Source organism: Geotrypetes seraphini, chromosome 5, assembly GCF_902459505.1.
Source record: "Geotrypetes seraphini chromosome 5, aGeoSer1.1, whole genome shotgun sequence".
Classification (NCBI taxonomy): domain Eukaryota; kingdom Metazoa; phylum Chordata; class Amphibia; order Gymnophiona; family Dermophiidae; genus Geotrypetes; species Geotrypetes seraphini.
This window is the reverse complement of record NC_047088.1, coordinates 113916838-113940766: the sequence shown is the minus strand read 5'-3', so window position 1 is coordinate 113940766 and position 23929 is coordinate 113916838. Positions and strand designations below refer to the sequence as shown.

At 43.0% G+C, this 23929-nt stretch overlaps 1 protein-coding gene across 1 annotated transcript in view; it reads right to left on the bottom strand.

The window, feature by feature from the left end:
- Positions 1-23929, bottom strand: part of COL6A1 (collagen type VI alpha 1 chain) — a 218504-nt gene that overhangs the window by 188678 nt on the left and 5897 nt on the right. The window contains exon 3 of the mRNA XM_033945115.1: positions 2058-2258. Coding sequence (XP_033801006.1) covers positions 2058-2258 — 201 coding nt within the window. The remainder of the gene's footprint in view (positions 1-2057; positions 2259-23929) is intronic.

The following is a 23929-nucleotide window of genomic DNA, read 5'->3' as shown; positions in this document are numbered from 1 at the left end:
GGCTAGCCAGCCCGTCTCTCGCAGTTTCTTCAGTCCCTACTACACCAGAACAGGAAATTACATAGAGGGAGAAAGGGAAGGAATACAGTGGACCATGGTGGGCAGTGGGTGGCATCAGGGCGGAGGTAAAGGGGACCTGCATTAAAATTGTTAACACGTGCTTAACATTTAATGCGTTAATCGCATTATTAATGTGTTAAATGTGCAGCCCTATATTTGATCTTATTTCATATTACCATTCATGCATTTCTCTAATATATGTGATAAAAGTTTCATAAATACAAACTAAAAAGAAAATGTCATGTTCATGCACTATTTTACTGCAGGAAAATGTACCCTAGAATTCGCTAAACTGCAGTTTTGAGGTACTTAGGTTGGTGAATCTCATGGTACCTCAAAACTGCAGGTTAGTGAATTCTGTGTTAGTTATATTTTTAATTTGTTTGCATTGCTGCAGATAGGATTACATGTACCTGGCTGCAGCAATGCAAAGAAACCCCCACTTTTACAAAGCCACGCGATAAAAGCCCCAAAGCCCTTTAAATCCCTATGGGCTCAGGGCAGTTACCACAGTGGCAGTCACTAGCACGGATTTGTAAAAGTGTGTGTGTGTGTGTGGGGGGGGGAGTGATGAGCTCCATTTGGGTCAAAAATAAGGCCCCCTACCCTCTTATTACGTTTAAAAACAACAATCACCCATCCAAAAATCAACAATCCCTTTAGACATCCCCAAATCTCCCTCTGAGTTTCACCTCCTCCACAGTCACTGCTGCCCCAATATCTCTCTCTGGAAAAACGGCACCACAGGACCCTTGAGATAATCTTGGGATTCACGGTATGTGGAGGGGGGGGGGCAGGAGGGTAAGACCAAGAAAGTAAATAATTCTTGTAAAGGGATCAGAGACTAGGAATGACTATTTTATAAACTTTTTACCAGACTCTTTCAATTGCTTCCTGGTTAACTTTCCATTAATAATGCAGCTTGCAAAATATACCACAAGCTGTTATTCATTTTGAATAATAATACATTGTGTTGCAGCTCATTATTATTTAAAGAGTGATAGAATTAACATTTTGCATTACACTGACAGCATTATTGCCAATTAACACATGTTAACTGACCAATAAAGCATCTCAACCCCCTGATCTGTTCCCCCTTCTCCCACTCCCCCCAATGACCACCGTTCCCTCTCAGCTGAGCAGGAGTCCTCCAACTGCATTGCTACTACTAGGGGTGGTGTTTCAATATTGTGATTTCAATCAACAGACAGGTTCCCTGGAGTCCTGCAGAATTTGCCTGTCCCTCACTATTGAAAATGTGATAGTAAAACAACACACCACACTGGCTAGAATATAGATAGAGGACTCCTACTCAGCTTAGGGCAGGGGTGTCAAAGTCCCTCCTTGAGGGCCGCAATCCAGTCGGGTTTTCAGGATTTCCCCATTGAATATGCATGAGATCTATTAGCATATAATAAAAGCAGTGCATGCAAATAGATCTCATGCATAATCCTGAAAACCTGACTAGATTGCTGCCCTCAAGGAGGGACTTTGACAGTCCTAGCTTAGAGGGAACAGAACCAATGACCCAAACAAGATGCTCTAATCTCTTTCCTTCCACCTCCAATGACATAGATCCCCCAATCTGTTTCCCCCCAGCCCTCAATGGCTTAATACTAACTCTGTTTTTTACCTGGAAGTGCTCCTTGGTAGTCTAGTAAGATGGGCAAGAGAAGTACCCTCTCACTCCCTCCCCATCTGGTTCCAGCTCTGAAATGGCAGCAATAACCCCTTAACTGTAGTTTTGTAGTTCTACTGCTAAGGGACATGCTTCCATATAAGGGCAATTTCTTAAGTGTCTTATTCAATTCTGCTGAATATTGGCTAGACCCAGATAAATGCTGGTACCCAAGCATCCTCAAATATTCGGTGATGGTGCCTGAACAAAACCTGACATTGAATATCTGGGCCTAATTTAGACCACAGCTTTTGGCATTTAAGAAAACTTCATTTTCTTTTTGTTGGGACTGTGAAGGACTGTAGCAGTCTATACTTACCCAATCAGCACCTCTTCGATCCCCCTCTTAATGGCACAGTCTGTGTGAGTGCCTTTGCCAATGTAAGCTATATTCTGCACTTTGGTCTTTAGATCATCTTGTCCATCAGGCATTCGAGTAAGTCCTTTAATCAAAATCACTTCATCACTATAATGAAGAGCTCCAGCATTCCATACCAGATTCCGATCACAGCGGTAATACCTGCCAAGCAAACATAAACCTTATGAGCAACAGTTTATAGAAATATTGTACCTGGTAACTAAGCACAGGATCAGCAAGAAATGAACATGATTTACCTGTAATATCTGCCCACTAAGCCCAGAACTCATCCGCAATGACTGTGATAATTTGCCTTTTAACCATATTTTGTTCCATACAGAAATAGTGCCGAATTTCTGTTTTCCTTTATTTAGTTCAACAGTCTTTCATATAAATTATTAAAATGAAATAAACTGCAGCTTCATTTTCTATATATCAGAAGTTCCCAACACACAATATGCATACCCCAAGGGGTACATGAACCAATGGCAGGGGGTACATGGTGCCCACTTGTTTCACATCCTCCTTCCTTCCACTGTACAGTCACTGCTGTTTGTGGCAATGGTGGTGTTTGCCTCCCCTATCCCCCAGACTAGCAGCAGCTCTCTGTCTCTCAGTTTTAACTTACCTGCACAGTTGCCAATAGTGTTAGCACAGTCATTCCCTCAGCCAACCTTGGGGCCTTTGCTAGGCTGTGGGTGGCCCACCTCAGTGATGCAGTGTCCTCTTTCCTTGGAGTCTGAGCCAGGCTGCGGCCTAGCAAAGGCCTCAAGGCTGGCTGAGTGAATGGTTGCACTAATGCTTCCTGCAGCTGTGCAGGCAAGTTAACAGACAGAAAGCTGCAGCTAGTCTAGGAGGGGTAAGGGAAAGCTGCCGCTGCTGCTAGTCGGTGGAACTGGGGGATAGGAAAGCTGCCGCTGCTGCTAACAAGGAAGGAGAGAAAGCTGATGCTGTTGCTAGTCTGGGGGGAAAGAGAAGCTACTGTTGCTGCTGCTGCTGTTAAGGGGTAGCTGCTGCTGGTAGGGGCTGGAAAGGGAAAGCTGCTGCTGGTTCTGGAGGTGTTGAGAGGAAGAGTTCATGCTGTACCTGGGTGGGAGGAAGTAAGAGAGAGAGGTGCTGCTGGAGGGAGAAGAGGGAGAACAAGTGCTGCTGGACTTGAATGGTGGGGGGAGGTAAGAGAGAGATGCTGCTGGACTTGATTAGTTTGCATATTAATACCTTTGCAAAGTACTTGGGAATTTGAGCTGGGTTTTCAACCAGGGGAGGCTCAATGGGAAAAGATTTGGTTGTCAATTACTTCTTCTTTACACTCTGCTAGCATAATGCAGTCTTGTTTTTTCTTTTTATGCACAAAGCTTTGTGGATGCCATTAAAATTGCCTAAAATAGACAATAAACAAAGGAATGTTTGTTGGTCCTGCAAATTAGAGATTGGCACTATGGAACATATGTTCTCTGTCAGTGAGAATGTGAACCACTATAGGCTAGCAGATACCAGATGATGAGAGCAAAAGGCAATAAACTTCAGCAAGTTTGTTGTTGATAAAATATCCAAACTGGGCATCATGCCCATGATTGTTGTTAATATGGATGAGGTATCTATGCATTTGACATACCTGCCACAAGGACAGTAGAATCAAATACCATATCTAGCCAGAAACATATATTTCAAACAAAGACTTCTTTGCTTAAGAGGCCTTTAGTAGCAGCACTCAAATTGGATAGATTCTTCCCATTGAGCATGAACCGCCAGCTTCTTCATTTGCCAAATTTTACTATTCTTTCCACACAATTCATATTTTGTATTTTCCAAAATAATAAAATACAAGGGGGTGTTGAAAAGTTCTCAGCCCAACCATGAAGGGAATAATGTGGAGCCATGAAACTTACAAGTTATTCCACATATTCATCCTTGGCACAACACACTTGGCACGTCATGTCTGAAGTTGCTGTAACCCTTCCAAAAAATACTCTGATGCCTAGTCACTGAAATGCTGCTCTGCTGCTGCAATCACCTCCGAATCACTCAAAAATTGTCACCTTTTCAGTCCTCAAAATAAAGTGGTATGATGATCTTAAGGTGGCAAAACAGGTTGAAAAGGTGAAGGCGAAAAATAGAAGGATGCTAGATTGCATAGGGAGAGGTATGGCCAGTAGGAAAAAGGAGGTATTGAGGCCCCTGTACAAGACTTTGGTTAGACCTCATTTAGAATACTGTGTACAATTCTGGAGGCCGCACCTTCATAAAGATATAAACAGGATGGAGTCGATCCAGAGGAAGGCTACTAAAATGGTGTGTGGTCTTCATTATAACGCATATGGGGACAGACTTAGAGATCTCAATCTGTATACTTTGGAGGAAAGGTGGGAGAGGCGAGATATGATAGAGATTTAAATACCTACATGAAGCAAATGCACATGAGTCGAGTCTCTTTCATTTGAAAAGATGCTCTAGAATGAGAGGGCATAGGATGAAGTTAAGAGGTGACAGTCTCAGGAGTAATCTAAGGAAATACTTTTTTATAGAAAGGGTGATAAATACGTGGAACAGTCTCCCGGAAGAGGTGATGGAGACAGAGACTGTCTAAATTCAAGAAAGCCTGGGATAGGCACATGGGATCTCTTAGAGAGAGAAAGAGATAATGGTTACTGTGGATGGGCAGACTGGATGAGCCATTTGGCCTTTTTCTGCTATCATGTGTCTATGTTTCTAAATCAGGGATGTCAAAGTCCCTCCTCGAGGGCCGTAATCCAGTCGGGTTTTCAGGATTTCCCCAATGAATATGCATTGAAAGCAGTGCATGCACATAGATCTCATGCATATTCATTGGGGAAATCCTGAAAACCCGACTGGATTCCGGCCCTCGAGGACCGACTTTGACACCTGTGTTCTAAATAGAAAGAAAAGATAGGAGATTTACACTTACTTTCATTCTTCATCTGTTCCACTGTTCCCTCTCCAACACCACATCCAACATTTCTCCCTCTCCTCTCTCTCTTCCCCATGCATCTGAGCGCACGCCTCTCCCACAACCATGTTCAATATTTCTCTCTCCTTCCCTATGCCCAACAATTCAGCATTTTCTTTTCCCCATGCACACCATCTCTTTCTCTCTCACTCAGACACCAATGCACAGCAATTCTCCTTTTCTATTCCCTCCCCCACCTCAAGTCACACCCTCCATTCATCCATCCTATGTCTCTAGTTCAAGCTCCCCTCTCTTCCTCCATTCTGAGTCTCAAGTTCATACCCCTTCCCTCCTTCCTTCATCTTTTGTCTGAAGTTTGTGCTACCTCCCTTCCTTCTGTGTCCCAACTCGACCTGCTTCTCCCTTCATGTGCCATCATGCCCCTCTTCCTCTGATGTCAGAGGGAAAGCTTCCAGATCAGCCACATGCAGTGTGCAGGAGCTGCTGTCATGGCTTTATGAAGTGAAGTGCAGCTGGTAGGAGGGAGCCAGGCAGACGAGGTAAACACCCGCGGGAAGGAGGCACAAATTTGGGACACAGCAGGAGGGAGGGATGATGAGGGTCACATTGGGACATGGAAGAGAGGAAGAAGGTCACATTAGAACACTGAAGTGAGGAAGAGGGGCGCGTTGGCACAGGAAGGGAGAAGCAGACCCCAGTTCATAAGTACGAATCCTATGTAAGTCAGCTGTTCTTAACCTAGGGACTGCCTGTAGTCAAATGGAGCAAAATCTGGTGAGTAGGGTGGATGGTCTATGCCCTGAAACTCCAACTGCATCAAAGCATCCATTGTTTAGCCAGCCTTGTGAGCAGGTGCATTGTCTTGTAAAAAGAGAACTCCTTTCTGCAGCTTGCCCCTCCTATTTTTCTTTCAATGTATTCCTTAATTGGCACAGCAAGTTACAGTAGTATTCTGCATTAACTGTTTGGTCCCTTGGAAGATAGTCATTACAACACCTTCCTGATCCCAAAACACTATGGCCATGACCTTTCCTGCTGACTTTTGGATCTTGAATTTCCTAGGGTTACCATATTTGTGATGGAAAAAAAAGAGGACACATGACCTTACCCAATACATTCCCTGGATATCTGTAGTGTCTCAAAAATTGTAATTTAGCTGTCATTCACCGATCTGCCAAAATCAGGTCATGGACCTGGTCAACAATTTCAAGAGCTAACACTGTTTGAGGCCTCCAAGACTTTTCTGCATCTTCTATCTTGAAATCTCCATACTGAAAGTTTGCACACCACTTCTTCTCTGTGGAGTATGATGGGCATTTGTCACTCAATGTTTGAATCATAACATTCATGGATTTCCTTTTGGAGTTTTTGTCTGCTGGAATAGGAACTTCATGATGGCTGAGTTCCACACTTGAAAATTCCATATTTTTTTGTTGACATGGTTCAATCAATGATCTGAAACAATGTCAAAACATAGCATTACAATGCTGCAAACTGGCACTTTGCAAAATAACGCTCAGAATTTAGGAAGTTAGTTGGGCTGAGAATTTTTCAGCATTCCCTCATAGATAGTAAACTTATCTTAGAATACTGTCTCAATGGCCCACTGTTGATATGCATGTTTCACATAAATCTGCCTCAGGGCATGGTCTTTCATATAGTGGCTCTCAACTGGTTTCTTTTAGGACTCGTAGGCTCTGCAAAGACAGTAGCAGCACCAGGCAGTCAAACTGTGGCCCTTGTTCCTACAAGGCATGAGAGGACATAATTTATAGTTGTCCTCGCTTGTGCAGCAAATGGTGATAAACTGAAGCTGCTCATAATTTTTAAGAGAGACCCCATACCACAAGAACAATTACTGAAAGGTATGGTAGTCTACTGCAGTAAGAGAGGATGGATAGAAACCAATGTGATGAAACTATGGGTGGAGAAATGCTATAGGGCAAGATCAGGTAGCTTCTTTTTGAATAAATCCTTGCTGGTACTCAATGCTACAGCGGCATATAAAGAAAAAAGTGTTCAGAAGAGGATTAATTCTGTTGGAGCGTACATTAAAGTTATTTCAGTAGGCATCACTTGCAAACTGCAGCCATTGGATATAGCTATGAACCATCCATTTAAAATGTGTGTATCATCATCAACACAACAAACCTTAGCTCATCAGATGTATGCTTAAATTGGCTCCAATGTGCAATCACAATTGGAAAAGATTGACTTGCCTTTAGCAGCACATTGGAGCCAATTTAAGCATACATCTGATGAGCTAAGGTTTGTTGTGTTGATGGTGATTAAGTTGCGGTATGGGGGGGAATGTCTCTGAAGTTTTGCTTGCAAAGGAACAAAGATTGATTCACCAATGGGGAACTAAAGAACCAGGAGGCCTTAACAAGGAAGTTGAGTGGAATTCATTATAGTAATTAGTAACAAGAATAAATAGAAGTGAAAGGGAATGATGGGACTGTAAGCTTTTCTGGTGATTTGTCAGAGTGAACAACACGCAATTTGGAATAACCCGAACTGAGGCTGTAAAACAAGTAAGATATGTTTAATGAAAATAATTTATGAGGTTGTAATATTTAAAATAAGTCATGAATGTGGGTTGTGAGGGTTATGTGATTATTTATCATATTTAAATTATTAGCAGGTAGAGGAAGACCTCCTTGGCTTCAGCTCCTGAAGACGCAAAAATTGCAAAACATAGTTCTATGTCATGCTGAACTATTTGTTAAAGTCACGAGGATATTTGATAACGCATGAAAAACAATGAGGATTTTTTGAAGTGAGACTTTGATATATATTGGAGTTTGGATAACTTTTAGCTGGAATGATACAACTTAGCAATTAGTGAGAAGTATTACATCAAAGAAACTTTGGACATTGGGATGAATGAAATAAAGGGGAGGGTGTCTGTATATGAAAATTGGTGTTGTTTGGATGAATGTGATTAAAAGATATTTGTGTGGACTTGATAAATTATAATAATAAAAAATATATATATTGATAATATAATATGGTAGTGAATAGTTTCTTAGTTATTTAGTAACTTACATAAGAACATAAGAATTGCCGCTGTTGGGGCAGACCAGTGGTCCATCATACCCAGCAGTCCGCTCACGCGGTGGCCCTAGGTCAAAGACCAGCGCCCTAACTGAGATTATACCCTACCTGCGTACGTTCTGGTTCAGCAGGAACTCGTCTAACTTTGTCTTGAATCCCTGGAGGGTGTTTTCCTTTATAACAGCCTCAAGAAGAGCGTTCCAGTTTTCTACCACTCTCTGGGTGAAGAACTTCCTTACGTTCGTACGGAATTGATCCCTTTTCAACTATAGAGAGTGCCCTCTCGTTCTCCCTACATTGGAGAGGGTGAACAACCTGTCCTTATCTACTAAGTCTATTCCCTTCAGTACCCCGCAATAGGGATATCCCAATCAGCATCCCCTTTTACAGCTAAATTTGAATGAATTCTTTTTTTTTTTTAAAAAGTATCTTTATTGGTGCAACAAGGAACATAGGATTACTTTCAAAATACTACTTCTTACTTTTAAAGTTCAATCTAATCATATTCCATCCTTTATAGATAGGATGTTGTTTTTTTATAATTATTTATTTATAAGAACATGAGTTGCCTCCGCTGGGTCAGACCAGAGGCCCATCGCACCCTGCTTTTCCTATACCTGTCTCTATGTCTATCTGTACCCCTCAATCCCCTTATCCAGTAAGTATTTATCCAAACCTTCATTGAACCCCTGAAGCGTGCCCTGCCCTACCATATCCTCCGGGAGCGCGTTCCATGTGTCCACCACCCTCTGAGTAAAGAAGAACTTCCTAGCATTTGTTCTAAACCTGTCCCCTTTCAATTTCTCCGAGTGCCCCCTTGTATTTGTGGCTCCCTTCAGTTTGAAGAATCTGTCCCTGTCTTCCTTCTCTATGCCTTTCAGGATTTTGAAGGTTTCTATCATGTCCCCTCTAAGCCTCCGCTTTTCCAGGGAGAAGAGCCCCAACTTTTCTAACCTGTCAGTGTATGAAAGGTTTTCCATACCTCTTATCAATTTAATTGCTCTTCTCTGGACTCCCTCCAGTATTGCCATGTCTTTCTTGAGGTAAGGTGACAAGTACTGGACACAGTACTCCAGATGGGGGCGCACCATTACACGATACAGTGGCATGATGACTTCCTTCGTCCTGGTCATGATACCCTTTTTGATGATACCCAACATTCTGTTTGCTTTCTTTGAGGCTGTCGCACATTGTGCCGATGTTTTTAATGTTGTATCCACCAACACACCTAGGTCTCTTTCAAGGTTACTTACCCCTAGCAATGATCCCCCCATTTTGTAGCTGAACATCGGGTTCTTTTTCCCCACATGCATGGCCTTGCATTTCTCTATGTTAAAGCTCATTTGCCACTTTTTTGCCCATTTTTTCAGTTTCGTTAGGTCCCTTTGGAGGTCCTCACAGTCTTCCGTGGTTCTAACCCTGCTGCAGAGTTTGGTGTCATCTGCAAATTTTATAACCTCACAATTTGTCCCCATCTCCAGGTCGTTTATAAATATATTGAACAGGAGCGGTCCCAGTACCGACCCCTGCGGAACTCCGCTCGTGACCCTTTGCCAGTATTGGCCCTTTACTCCATTCCTCTGTTTCCTGCCCTCCAACCAGTGCTTAATCCATTGGTAGACATCCCCTTCCACCCCGTGGTTCCACAACTTTTTAAGCAGCCGTTCATGGGGTACCTTGTCGAAGGCTTTTTGGAAGTCAAAATAAATGATGTCAATGGATTCCCCTTTGTCCATCTAGCTGTTTATCCCTTCGAAGAAGTGCAATTAGTTTCTAAGGCACAACCTTCCTTTGCAGAAGTCGTGCTGGCTCGCCTTCAGCTATCCATTGCTTTCGATGTGCTTGCAGATGCTGTCCTTGACCAGTGATTCCATCATCTTTCCATCATCTTTCCCGGAACTGAGGTCAAGCTCACTGGCCTGTAGTTTCCCGAGTCTTCCCTTGATCCCTTCTTGAAGATAGGTGTGACATTTGCTATTTTCCAGTCCTCCGGGATCTCCCCAGTTTTTAAGGATAGGTTATAGATTTGCTGGAGCGTAACCGCTATTTCGTTCCTCAGTTCTTTTAGCACCCTTGGGTGGATTCCGTCTGGGCCTGGTGATTTGTCACTCTTCAATCTATCTATCTGTCGGAGGATATCCTCTTGGCTTACCTCTATTCGCTCTAGCTTTTCGTCCTGATCCCCACTTATGATTTCCTTGGGTTCTGGAACATTGGATGTATCCTCGCTTGTGAAGACCGACGAGAAGAATTTGTTTAACCTGTCGGCTACCTCTTTTCCCTCTTTCACCACTCCCTTCATGTTTCCATCATCCAAAGGTCCCACTTCCTCCCTCACCAGTTGCTTCCCCTTCACGTACTTGAAGAATGGTTTGAAGTTTCCTGCTTCCTTTGCCAGCTTCTCCTCATATTCTCTTTTTGCTTCCCTAACCACCCGGTGACATTCCTTTTGTTGTTTTTTGTGTTCCTTCTGGTTGTCCTCAGTTGGGTCCTTTTTCCAATTTTTGAACAATATTTTCTTGTCCCTTATAGTCTTTTTCACTGCGTTTGTTATCCACACCGAGTCTTTTGTTCGGTTCTTTTTGTGACCCTTCCTAAACCTGGGGACATACAGGTTTTGTGCCTTGTGCACCGTGTCCTTGAGTAAGGACCAGGCTTTCTCTATGGTCTCCATCTTCCCTGAGCTGCTTCTGAGTTTTTTCCAACCATTTTTCTCATAGCATTGTAGTTCCCTTTTCTGAAATTTAGCGCTGTCGTTGTGGTTCTTTTCACCTTTGATGTTCCTATTTCTAGTTTGTACTGGATCATATTGTGATCGCTGTTTCCCAGTGGCACTAATACTACTACCTCCTTTGCGGGTCCCCTAGCCCGTTGAGGATTAGGTCGAGAGTGGCATCTCCTCGCGTTGGATCCTTGATCTTCTGCTCCATGAAGCAATCCCTCACAGCCTCCAGGAATTTTGTTTCCCTCGCGCAGTCAGAGTGTCCGATACTCCAGTCTATCCCAGGGTAGTTGAAATCCCCCATCACCACCACACTTTCTCCTTTGCATTCCTGCCTCAATTCAGCCTCCAGATCTTGGTCGTTGGCTTCTGGCTGTCCCGGTGGGCGATAGTACAGTCCCAGTTGTATGTCAGCCCCATTTCTTCCTGGTAACTTAACCCAAAGTGATTCCAAACCGTCCGCCCTTACTGCTGTTTCCATCCTGGTTGAGTGAATGTAGTCCTTTATATATAATGCTTGTACGTTCTGTCCCTCCTATAGAGTTTGTACCCCGGTAGGACCACATCCCATTTGTTGTCCTCGGACCACCATGTCTCTGTGACTCCAATTATGTCCAGGTCCTCCTTGTTGGCTATGACTTCTAGTTTTCTCACATTTTGGCTCTCAGGCTCCTTGCGTTTGTGTATAAGCAATTGTAGTCCCGGTTGTTTGTTTTCCTTGCTGGTTTCTCTTGTGGTTTGTTGCTCCCGCCAACTCCCTCTAGGGCTGCCAGCTCTTGAGTTTCGTTTTGTTCTCCCTCCTTCTGCGGTGTGTCCTCTATGTCCTCAGCCTGTTTCCCCGATTTCCCAAATGTCATATGTCCCTTTAGCTCCTGCTGTTCGCTCTTTTTTTTGCTCTCCAGTTTCAGTTGTTCCTTGGACCACTGTATTCCATCCTTAAGTCCTCCTCTGCATTTTCCTCCCACAGTATCTTTGCTCGATACTCTCGTCCGATGTGTCGTTGTTATATCAACTGTCAGCTTTCCCCTTCTCCTCAGTTTAAAGCCTTTTCTATTGCAGTCTTGACGTTGTTCGCCAGCATTCTTGTTCCTGCCGCGCTCAGGTGAAGTCCGTCCCTCCTGAAGAGCTTGTTCTTCCCCCCCAAAAGTTGTCCAGTTCCTTACAAAGTGGAAACCTTCCTCTTCGCACCATCTCCTCAGCCATCCATTTATTGCTTGCAGCTCGGTCTGCCTCCTCACCTCCGCCCTCGGTACTGGCAGGATCTCAGAAAAAGCTATCTTCCTCGTCCTCTGCTTCAGTTTCCTCCCCAGGGTCTTGAACTGCTCAGTTAGTGCTGTCCTGTTGTAATTTCTTCTGCTGACATCGTTGGTTCCAACGTGGATTATCACTGCTGTCTCCTCCGTCTTAGCTCCTTCCAGGATCCTCTCTATTCTGTCCGTGATGTCCTTTGTTCTTGCCCCCGGGAGACATGTCACCATCCGGTCCTCTATCCCTCCTGCTATGTGACTGTCCACTTCTCTCAGGATTGAGTCTCCCACCACGATCGCAGATTTCCCCTTCTTCTTCAGCTTCCCTTTTGGTCTCCAATGTGTATCCTTGGTGCGGTCCGCAGCTTCTCCCTCTGGGCTCCGGTGGGTCTCAGCCTCCTCAATCTGCTTGGTAGTTCCGCAAGGTCGCTCTCCCTCGGCGCCTGGAGGATTCAGTCCTCCATCGGTTGATTCCTGTCCCCCGGCGTCAGGTGGATTCTGTCCTCCATCTGCTGGTTCCTGTCTGTATTGCTGGTGATCCTGTACCTCCACCATCCTGCAGCCTCCTTGATGAATTTCTCGAGCTCCCTAACTTGCTCTTGGATGTGGTTCTCTCTGGTGGGATCCTCAGTTGGATCCACAAAAAAGGTTAATCTACTGAAAACAATAAACCATTGATTCCGATGGGATCCTCAGTTGCCCAGCATGATTCTTCTGAGGCGCGCAGGCCCTCCAGCTCCTGGACCTTGATCTGCAGTCTCCCAACCTCCTTTTTCAGGCTCTCCAGTTCCCGACACCGGCCGCACATGTACGCCCGCCTTCCGGTCGGGAAGTAGTCGTACATATGACAACTGGGAAGCTACGCTGGGTTCCTGTTGCTTCCATTTTTCTGTCCTCATTCCTGTAGCCCTTCGGTGTCTGGGAGTGGTGTCTGCATGCAGCTAGCTGAGAAAGTAGAGAGAAGAGAAGAATGAGTAAGAAGGGAAAGTGTGAGAGAAGAAAGCACCTGTGGTTTATACTGTTTGAGCTTGCTGCTGGATGGCCTGGGATCCTGGCTCCTTCTTAAGGCTCCTTCGCAAAGGAGCTCTTGCTAAGGCGAGCGCCTTTGCCGCTCGCCTTCACTGCGCGCCGAACATCTGCGCGCCGTTGGCTGCTCCCCTTTTATGGGCGAGTCAGCTGGTGATGTCGGGGGGTAGGCGGAGCTATCTCTCGCCTCTCTCCCCTCGACTATACTCGGTCCCCCTCTGCCTGTTCGGCTCTTTCCTCTCCGCTCCTTACTGCTGCTGTCTCTCTCCGATCAGTCTGCCTTTCTCTCCGTTCTGTCCTCTCCGCCCTCCGCTCCTCACTAATGACTCTCCCCACTCAGACTGCCTCCCTTTCCGCTCCTATCTGCACCTTTTCGCTCTCCCGCTCAGCCTCCTCCGATTCTCCCCACGTGCTTCGGGTCCTGCGAAAGAAAGCACAGCACCTCCTAACCACCAGCAGCTGTTTCCTCTCCGTTGGCTGCTCCCCTTTTATGGGCGAGTCAGCTGGTGACATCGGGGGTAGGCGGAGCTATCTCTCGCCTCTCTCCCTTCGACTATGCTCGGTCCCCCTCTGCCTGTTCGGCTCTTTCCTCTCAGCTCCTTACTGCTGCTGTCTCTCTCCAATCAGTCTGCCTTTCTCTCCACTCTGTCCTCTCTGCCCTCCGCTCCTCACTGATGTCTCTCCCTGCTCAGACTGCCTCCCTCTCCGCTCCTATCTGCACCTTTTCGCTCTCCCGCTCAGCCTCCTCCGATTCTCCCCACGTGCTTCGGGTCCTGCGAAAGAAAGCACAGCACCTCCTAACCACCAACATAACCAAGATTAACTTGTACAGAAAGCAAGATTCAAGAGGTAAAAGAAGACAATCCAAACAAGATTATACAAATTCAAAAAGAAAAATTACTAACTTAAATCCTGCTCAAGTCCTCTATTAGGATCCAAGATTAAATTAAAATGGAATTATAGCAAAATGTTATGAGGGGAAAAAAACCCCAGTTATAGGTTTGCAGTGCTAAGGGCAGACATCTATCCTTCATTGAGCATTCTTCAGCCTTGACAGAGACAGAAATGTTGTCAGTTGTGAAGGTTCGAAGAAAACAAATTTGTGTGATTTATAATGAATTATACATTTACAAGGATATCGGAGAAAAAAAGTAGCACTAAAGACTGTAATACCAGGTCTCAACAAAAGAAATTCTTTCCTACGCCTCTGTGTATTCCTGGCCAAATCAGGAAACATTTGTACTTTAAGATCCAAAAACTCTTTTTGTTTATTTTTAAAGTACAATTTTAGAAGCCACGTTTTATCTAAGGTAAGTTTTGAACTTTAAGACCCAAAAACTCTTTTTGTTTATTTATTTATTTATTTTTTAGTCAAGGTTTATTTATTGAAAAATTTTCAAAAATGGAACAAGAAATAATACAATAAACTGATCGATGGTGAATCACAAAATCTGAGGACAGAAAAAACAATATAACAATACAAGCATACAGTGCAAGGATAACAAGTCCCAGTAACCATCAATCAAGTTAAGCATAAGTAGTATCCATCATAGAGTCAAATAAAAGAGGGGAAGAGGGGGAAAGACAAGAGAGGAGAAATAAATAATAAATAAAGGAGTAAATAAATAAATAAATAGATATCAAATAGAAGAGAAAAAGAGAGAGTAAGAGAAATAACAGTTAAGCATCAATACGGTGTATGTAGAGCTTTAAAGATTGCCAGTTATCCTGAAAATGATGGTAAGTAGTCAATTTTTTGGCTAGATAAGCCTCAAATCTGTAAGTTTGGCAGACTAAATTCCACCATTGAGGGTGAGAGGCTTTAGCCAGGTTCTTCCAAGAACTGAGAAGGACCTTAAGAGCTAAAGCTAAGAGGACATCAAACAAAAAAGCATCACATACAGAGAGATTGAACGAAGATGCTGAAGATTTCAACAATAACATTTGGTAAGACATCAATGTGAAATAAAGAACATATGGTGTTCCATATAGATGTCCAATATGTTTGTATTGCAGGACAAGTAAATAAGAGGTGTTTTAAGGAGCCAGGGGCAGTAGAACATATCCAACATGAGTTAGAAAAGGATGGATTCAATTTGTGAGACTTAATGGGGATCCATTGTGCTCTATGTAGGAGAAAATAAAGACTTTGCGTGAGGGAGGCAGATCTAGAAGTGCGAAAAGTGGATTTTAGAACAGTACCCCAAGCAGTATCAGAACAGTATATGCCAAGGTCTTCTTTCCATGTCTTTTTCAGAGTAGAGGTTAGAGTAGAGGGAAGTTGTTTGAAAAGATTATAAAATTTTGAAGCTGTGTGGCCTAAAATTAAAAAGTGTTTAGAGAGGGTATAGAGAGTGGGGAAGTGAGTAGTAAATGTTGTATTGAAACCAGATTTTCTAATGGAGGAACGAAGCTGCAGCCATTGATAAAATTGGATATCAGGAAGGGAGAATTTAGTATGTAGCTCACTAAAAGTATTCCACGATCCATCAGAATGACATAGGGATGCAATATCCCAAAGTTGTTGACGTTGCCATAATAGCCAGGAAATGTGTTTTTGCCCAATCTGAAATAGGCTGTTATGCCATATAGGGCAAAAGGCAGACTGAAGCCAAGGGTGCTCTAAACGTTTATCTAGATCCATCAATATTTTATGAGTAGTGTGTATTAATGGATTGCCGAGGCAAGATTGTAAATAAGATGAGCCCAGCAGCCTAAGAAGCGGGATGGGTTGCATAAGTGAGATTTCTAAGCGTAACCAATTGGGGATATCATCTAGTTCCGTTTTATGAAGCCATTCTGCACCTTGCCTTAATATAAATGCCCTATGGTAGAGACTAAGGTCTGGGAAATTAACCCCTCCTAAGGATTTAGGAGCTTTTAGTTTTTGGAGCGATATTTGATGAGGTTTATTGTTCCAAAGGAAGCTAAGCATTAAAGTTTCCAGTTGACGGTGAAAGGAGGAGAGAAGCATTATTGGAAACATGTTTAGCATGTATGCTAGTTTAGGAACTAAAATCATTTTTAAGGTATCAAGTCTACCCCACCAGGAGAGGTGTAAGGGAGACCAGGAGGATTGAATATTTTTAGTCATGGAGATAGATTTAGCGATAAGCAAGGCTGCTGTAGATTTAATATCTCTATAAAAAGGTATGCCTAAGTATGTCATACCTGAACTAACCCATGTGAATGGATAAAGGGGAATGTGGAATGGAGTTCAGGCTTCATTAAGTGGCATGAGCTCTGTTTTATCCCAATTTATTCTGTAACCTGACATGTTGGAGAATGATGAAATAAGATTGACCAGGGACATGAGAGAAGATTGTGGATTCGATAGGTAAAGTAAAATGTCATCTGCATAGACTGATAATTTGAATTCAGTGTTAGCAATAGTAATACCTTCAATGGAGTTGGATTGTCTAATAGCAGATAATAATGGTTCAAGGGCTAAATTAAATAGAAGCGGGGACATAGGGCATCCCTGCCTAGTGCCTCTATGGAGTGTAAAGGGATGGGAAACTTCATCATTAACTACTACTTTGGCAATGGGATCATTATATAAAAGTGACAGTATATGAATAAATTCTGCAGGAAGGCCAAAATGAGCAAGTACCTTGAATAAATATCTCCACTCTACCCTGTCAAAAGCCTTCTCCGCATCAAGAGAAGCAATAATCAGAGGACGCTGATCAGACAGGGCAGAGTGGAGTACATGACAAAGTAACCTGGTATTGTCTGCTCCATACCGGCCCTTGAGAAAGCCAACCTGATCCCTGTGAATTAAACATGGTATGATCTTCTCTAAGCAAAACACAAGTATTTTAGCAAAGATCTTATAGTCCAAGTTCAATAAAGATATGGGGCAATAGTTTTTTTTACCAGATAAGTATCTCTTTTCGGTTTTGGGAGTACGATGGAGGTTGCTCGGGGAAGAAATGAGAGATTGGTAATAAGCAAAGAGATGTGGAGTCAAAAAAGAAGATAACGATTTGTAGAATTCAGAGGGAAGGCCATCCGGACAAGGTGCTTTGGCTGAGGCCATGGAGGAAATGGCTTTGGTGATCTCTTCCGGTGAAATAGGTTGTTGTAGAGATTCATGCTGAGATTCAGTCACAGAGAGTATGGTTAAGGATTGTAGAAATTCTGATATTTGAAGGTCCGGGCAGGATGTTTCAGAAGCATACAGGGATTCATAGAAAACACGGAAATCTTCAAGAATGTCTTTGGTAGCAGTATGTATGGTTCCAGAGGAAGAGGTTATATGAGACACTCTATGCTTCATTCTGCGGCCTTTCAAGTAGGAAGCCAAAAGACAGACAGCCTTATTCGAGTGAGCATAGTACATGGTAGATTGTCTAAACATTGAATGGAGGCAGAGTTGCTAAATATTTCATTATATTGAATTTGAGAGTTTGCAAGGTTTTGTAGAGGCGTGGATCAAATTTGTCATACAGACGGGTTTCGTGAGAGTGAATTTCCACTTCTAGCCGAAGTAAGTCAGCCCCTTTTTTGCTTGAGATGAAATGCAGAATAGCTAATCGTTTCACCACATATCCATGCTTTGTAGGCTTCCCATAAGATAGAATAATCAGTAACTGAATTCTGGTTAGTGGTGAAGAACGTTTTAGATTCATGAGTAAGATGAGATAAAAAATCTTCGTCGTGTAGCAAAATATTATTCATTCTCCAAAATTTCGTCTTCGATGGTGGTGTCCATAGGAGAGAGCAGGAAACAGCGGCATGGTCTGAGATGACAATATCGTGAATTTTAGCAATTTCAGTCATATGTAGAATGTCTTTGGACCCTAGAATGTAGTCAATTCTGGAATAGGTTTTATGAGGAGCAGAGTAAAATGTGAAATCTTTTGTAGTGGGGTATAATATTCTCCAAATGTCAGACCATCCATAATTGTGCATTGCGTTGGAAAGTGTAGATCTGGAACGAAGTTTGGAGGGATGACAGAGAGATGATCTATCTGTGAAAGGATCAATAGGAAAGTTGAAGTCCCCAGCAATAATGGTGTGTTCAGATAGAAAGGAGGTTGTTATAGTATTGAAAGAACTGAAAAAATCCAGATCATCTGAATTAGGGGCATATATGTTCAGTAAATTGAGTGGCATACCATCAATGGTACCCTCAATATATGACCAAAGACCAGTGGGATCAAATTTATGAAGAGAAAGTTGAAAATTGATGTTTTTGCTGATGAGAATAATGGTTCCATTTTTTTTACCATCGGCCGGAGCTGTAAAACAATGTTGGATCCATCCACCAGATAGTTTTTGAGCTTCTGCAATAGTTAGATGGGATTCTTGAATCAAGCATTATATCAGCATTCAGATGTTTGAAATATTGAAGGATTTTTTTCCGTTTAATAGGGTTCGAGATGCCTTTAACATTCAAAGAAACCAGGTTAATTCTAGTCATTAGAAGTCATGGGAAGAAGATATGCAGAGGATCCTTAGGGAAAAAACTGCCACTGGACTTATACTGTGTTGGGATATCCGATAAGATCAGCCTCCAGTTTGAGGGAGAGTAATATGGAAGAAAAACGTGAAAAAAGCTCCACAAGCTAATATTTGAAGATGGGAAAAACCAAAAAGAAAAATAAACAGGACTTATGATGGTACCAAATACGAAGAAAGTGGAAAAAGAAGACCAGTGATGGGGTCGCAGGCCGACAAAACATGCCCAGCAAACAGCTCCTCAGCCCAAAAGAAGCTATCATAAGAGAGAGGCGAAGGTAAAATCAATCCGTAAATATGAACAGTTCAGTAAGAGCTTTAGATTATTTCACAGATGTTTTCATCCAAGAATTTTTGCAGATCTTTAGGATCTTCAAAGTTTTTGGTGGTGTTGCAGTAAGTCACTCTCATTATGGCTGGATAGAAAAGGCCATATTGCACTCCAATACTTTTGAGATGAGAGCGCATGGAGAGGAAAGTTTTCCTTTTTTTGAGCAGAGGATTTTGATAAATCCGGAACGAACAAAACTTTTGCTGTCTCCACCAACAGGGGGGATTTAGATTTTGCAGCTTGCAATATTTGTAAGGTTTGTTGGTATCGAAGGATCTTCATAACTATTCGTCTCGCATGTTTAAATTGAGACGGAGGGCCAGAAGGTACCCGATGGGCCCTTTCTATCTCCAGAGGCAGTGAAAATTGTATATTTAGTAGTTTTGGGAGGATATCTTGTAAATATAAGATAATATCCTTACCCTCCAAGGTTTTAGGTAGGCCAATAAGGCGCACGTCATTTCTGCGCATACGGTTAGACATGTCCTCAGTGTCGCCCTGAATAAGATCGATCTTGTGTAGGCCCCGTTGCGCTTCCTGAAGTTGAGTAACGTGAGCCGCCACGCACTCCTCGGTGAGGTCTAGACGAGCGCTATATTGTTTGAGCTGAAGGGTAAGATTCTTAATTTCCGATTGGATGTCTTCGGTAGCCGCAAGATTATCCTGCATGAGGTTACGCAGAATTTGTAAGTCAGCAGCGATTGAGGCTCCCTGATCTTTAGTAGCGGCTGAGCACGCTTTTTCAGGTGACAGAGGTTCATGTTTGGAGCACTTCGATGCATTATGTGCAGCAGTGGTAGTAGCTGGCGGTGAACCGTCAGGTTTATTAGATCGGGAAGACATAGCGATCGTGCTAGATAAGGTACTGACCTCTTAGATGGTTTGAACGGATTGAAATCAAGGTTTTAGAAGAGGGCTGCAGCAGAGGAGTTAGCTAGGCTGCCATCTTGTGCACGGTCACGTGACCCACCCCCTCTGTTTATTTTTAAAGTACAATTTTATAGATAGGATGTTAATCCCATATGATCCCCTTTTAGTGGTCCCTTCAGTCCATGAACTGTTTTATGATACAATGTGGAAAACAATCTTTTCTGTAACCACTCCCACACTGTGGAATACTTTACCTCTAACCTTGAGACAAGAAAAGAATCTCAATAATTTTAAATCTAATCTTAAAACATTTCTTTTCAGAGATGCTTTTGAGATTTATACTTAATTTTTTAATCCAAAATCTCAGACATCAGGCATTACATTAATGATTCCATTTGTACCTTTTGTTTTTTACCTCTCCTTTCTTTTATTTTATGCAATATATCTTCCCCATTTGCCCATCTGTATCATGTTGTGTTTGTAAGGTAATTGTGAATTTGTTCCCTTTATTTTTTTTAATCTTTTTAAAACTTTGTATTAATTGGAAACCGCTTTGACTATAAAAGCGGTATATCAAGATTCAAAATAAACTTGAAACATACATCTCCACAAAGACAGCAAAAATACACAATAAACACAGCCACCGATTGCATAGAAATATACAAATGAATAAGTCAAAACACAAAGGAAACATCGGGGACAAGAGCATGAGCATTATACAGAGCCGAATACAGCAGCTCCCAGCGGTGTGAACCTTTACTAGACAAATCGCACCCCCTAGATCAGGAAAAAAAAAGAAAAGGATGCTCTAATCAATATACTATGGGAGAAAATCCCTGTTGTATTTTCAATAACCCTAAACAAACAACCCCCCCCCAACATTCAATATATAACCCCCTTCCACCAACCAATAATCCAGCCAAAGAGGGCACCACCCACATGAAACCTCTCAGCCATACTACATTCCCAACATACATACACCTGTCATTCATCCCCCCCCCAACCAGGGTTGCAAGTTGCCCCTCTCCCAATGGCTCCCAGGAAGGAGGAACCTAAATCCAAAGCTCCAAGCATAGGGCTAGTTCTTCAATCCCATGCCAAGCACTGAGCCCGTAAATGTTTCCTCTCTGGAGTGGATCTCTTACTCTTTTCCAGAGCAAGCTCAAAATGTGCAGTCTGTTTCATAAGCAGAGACCAAACCTTAAGAGGGGGCTCCACCTCCTTTGCCCAAAATTCTAAGATAACTTTCTTCACCATGAGAAGAGCTATAGTGAGAAAAGGGTGTGCAGAGATAGGCACAGCAAGATCCTCTAAAGACCACTGATCCCTCAATAGCATAGTCACATAATCCCAGGGAACAGACAAATGCAGGAGCTCCTCCAAAATAGGTAACTCACCAGTCCAAATTGTCAGTTTGTGGCGTTCTAAAAAGGTATGAACATAGGTACCATCATGTATTTTACAATGAAGACATAAGGGATCTGCCCAGAGACCCAGGTGAAAGCCCCGGACTGAATGTCTTCTATTAAATCTCTGTCCACTTCTTCTGACTATGAAGAGGCTTGTATATCACACCAATACATTTTCCATTCCCTCTTTCCAGATTGACCCACAGTGCCGCTTCCTTACCTTGTAGATCCTGAAATTGTGTGGCTTTAATATGATTTTTAACATATAACACCACTCTACCTCCTTTTCTTCCTATCCTGTCTTTCCTGAATAGATTATAGCCCGGTATAATTATATCCCAGTCACGGTTCTCTGTGAACAACGTTTCAGTGATTGTCACTAAATTCAAATCAGTCTCTTCCATCACAGCTTCTACATCCAGAATCTTGTTTCTCTTTCTTTGATCATTAGTATATACTGCTTTCCAGACATTTCCTCTTTTTCTCATGTGTGTAGAGGTATTTAATGATACACTCTGATCACCTAGCCCCAACAATTCTAGTTTAAAGCCCTCTTCAGTAGGTTAGCCAGTCTGTCCCTGAAGACCCTTCTTCCCTTTTTTTTTGATAGATGCACACCATCTCTGCTCAGCAGCCCATGGAAAATCATCCTATGATCCAGGAAGCCAAAAGGCTCTCACAATACCATCTGCGCAGCCATGCATTCATCTCCCGGATGTGAGCTTCTCTACCTTGGCCTTTACCCTTGACAAGGAGAATTAACAAGAACATCACCCGCACATCTGTCTGCTTCACCTTCTCTTTCAGAGCCACAAAGTCACTTTTGATACATTTGGAGGGTACATAGCAGTATCATTAGTGTCAACATGGATGAACAGCATCGAATAATATTCATTAGGCTTGATGAATTTTGGCAAGCTCTCAGTAAAATCATGAATTTTGGCACTGGGCAGACAGAACACCTTCTGGGACATCATGTCTGGTCTGTAGATTGACGCCTCTGTACTCTTTAGAAGGGAATCACCAACCACCACTACCTTTCAGCTCCTAGTGGTCATGGATCCAGCAACTTTGGGGATTTCAGGTTTTGGTTCTTCCAGTCCCTTGGATGTTCCAATCTTCTCCATTTCCAGGGTTGCATCCACTTTTCTTTTCTTGTTCAAGCGATTGGAGAGGCAGTGGTTCTGATGCCCCAGCCCATTCTGCTGCCTATAATAATGGTATAGGTTGCAGTACAGGGTGCCCAGTTCTCAATCATTAATGACCAGTTTCTCAAGTATTTGGTATATGAATTGCTCTTCAATGAGTATCAAGAAAACCAGCCTGATGGATGATCTTTTTTTCCCTCTAACCTTCTCATCTATTTATTTGTTTTGATGTGATTAAAGTCATGTTTAACAAAGGCGTAGCCAGCCCTGCAATTTTGTTTTGGGGGGGGGGGACCCAGGGGTAGACTGGGAGCAATGCATTCCTTTCTCTCCTCCTCCCCCTACCTTTCCTTTTGCAGGTGTGCTAGGCATACTGGTGTGCTGGTAGGGATGCCAAGCCCAGCCAACTAAATAAATAGTATGCCGCCACTATCCACTGCTTGTTTCTAGCTCTGAGCAGCATGCCAGGACTTCTTAAAAATTCTCAGAGCATGAGCGAGAAGGCATGCTGCTCAGAGCCAGAAACAAGTAGCAGGGAGTGTAGGCACACTGTTTATTTGGCTGGAGGTGCTCAGCATCCCCACCAGCAAAGATAAAAAGGAGTTCAAGAGGGGGCCTAAGACAAAATGGGAGGGGCCAGACCCCACATGGTTACTTTAACAACCAACTCCCAAAATTCTTAAAAACTTATGTAACGACTCGCATGAGCCAGTGCAAGACAGCTCCAGCACACCACAGATTTAAGAGGTGACTCTTCTATTGGGGGAGGTGCCAGAATAAGGGGACTTTTATCAGTGACGGAGTGTGCTATTTGGAGGAATTGCTGGGCGGGGTCTGTTATTGAAGAAGGTGCTAGGAAAGGGTTTTGATGTCAGGGAAAGAGATTTGTGAAGGAGGTTCTATATCAGAATTGGGAGAGGGAAGAAAAGGGCTGATCTTTTCATGTGGGTCCCAGGTGATATTCAGCCAGGACCCAGTATATTATGTGGTTCCCAGTTGAATATCAGCTGGGATCTGCAAAGGTTTCAGCAGCTATTACATGTCCATTGAGAGCCAGATATTCAATGGGTGCCCAAACATGGCCCAACATTGAATATCTTGGACTAATTTATGCTGAGTTTTACTAAACTGTGGAAGAGCTTCTTACTGCGGGCTGGCAAGATAAATGTTCCGATACTCATATGAATTGAACGAGCATCAAAACATTTACCTCTCCAGCCAACGGTAAGAAGCTCTTTCACGGTTTAGTAAAAGGAGCCCTTAGTCTGCAATATTTGCATTTAATAAAATGCTGATGCTGCTGGCTGAATATTGACCAGATTGTATATAAAATAGTCTCAGGTATAAATGAAAGTGGGTTTGGATTACATACAATTTCAGCTAGTTTTGTGTTCGGATTTTATAGGCTTAAAATAGGCAACACTTTGGCATCCTCACCTAGGCAACTTGCTTTAAATTTATACTCTGTGGAGGCAAATCTGTAACAGTGCACCTATTTTTAGGTACCAAGAAGTGACCTATTTGGAGTCTACTCTATACAGAAAAGTATGGCTGACGGGATAATCGCGCACCAGACACCAGCGCGCCGACAATCCAGTGCCGACAATTCGGCGGAAGACAGAAGCGCG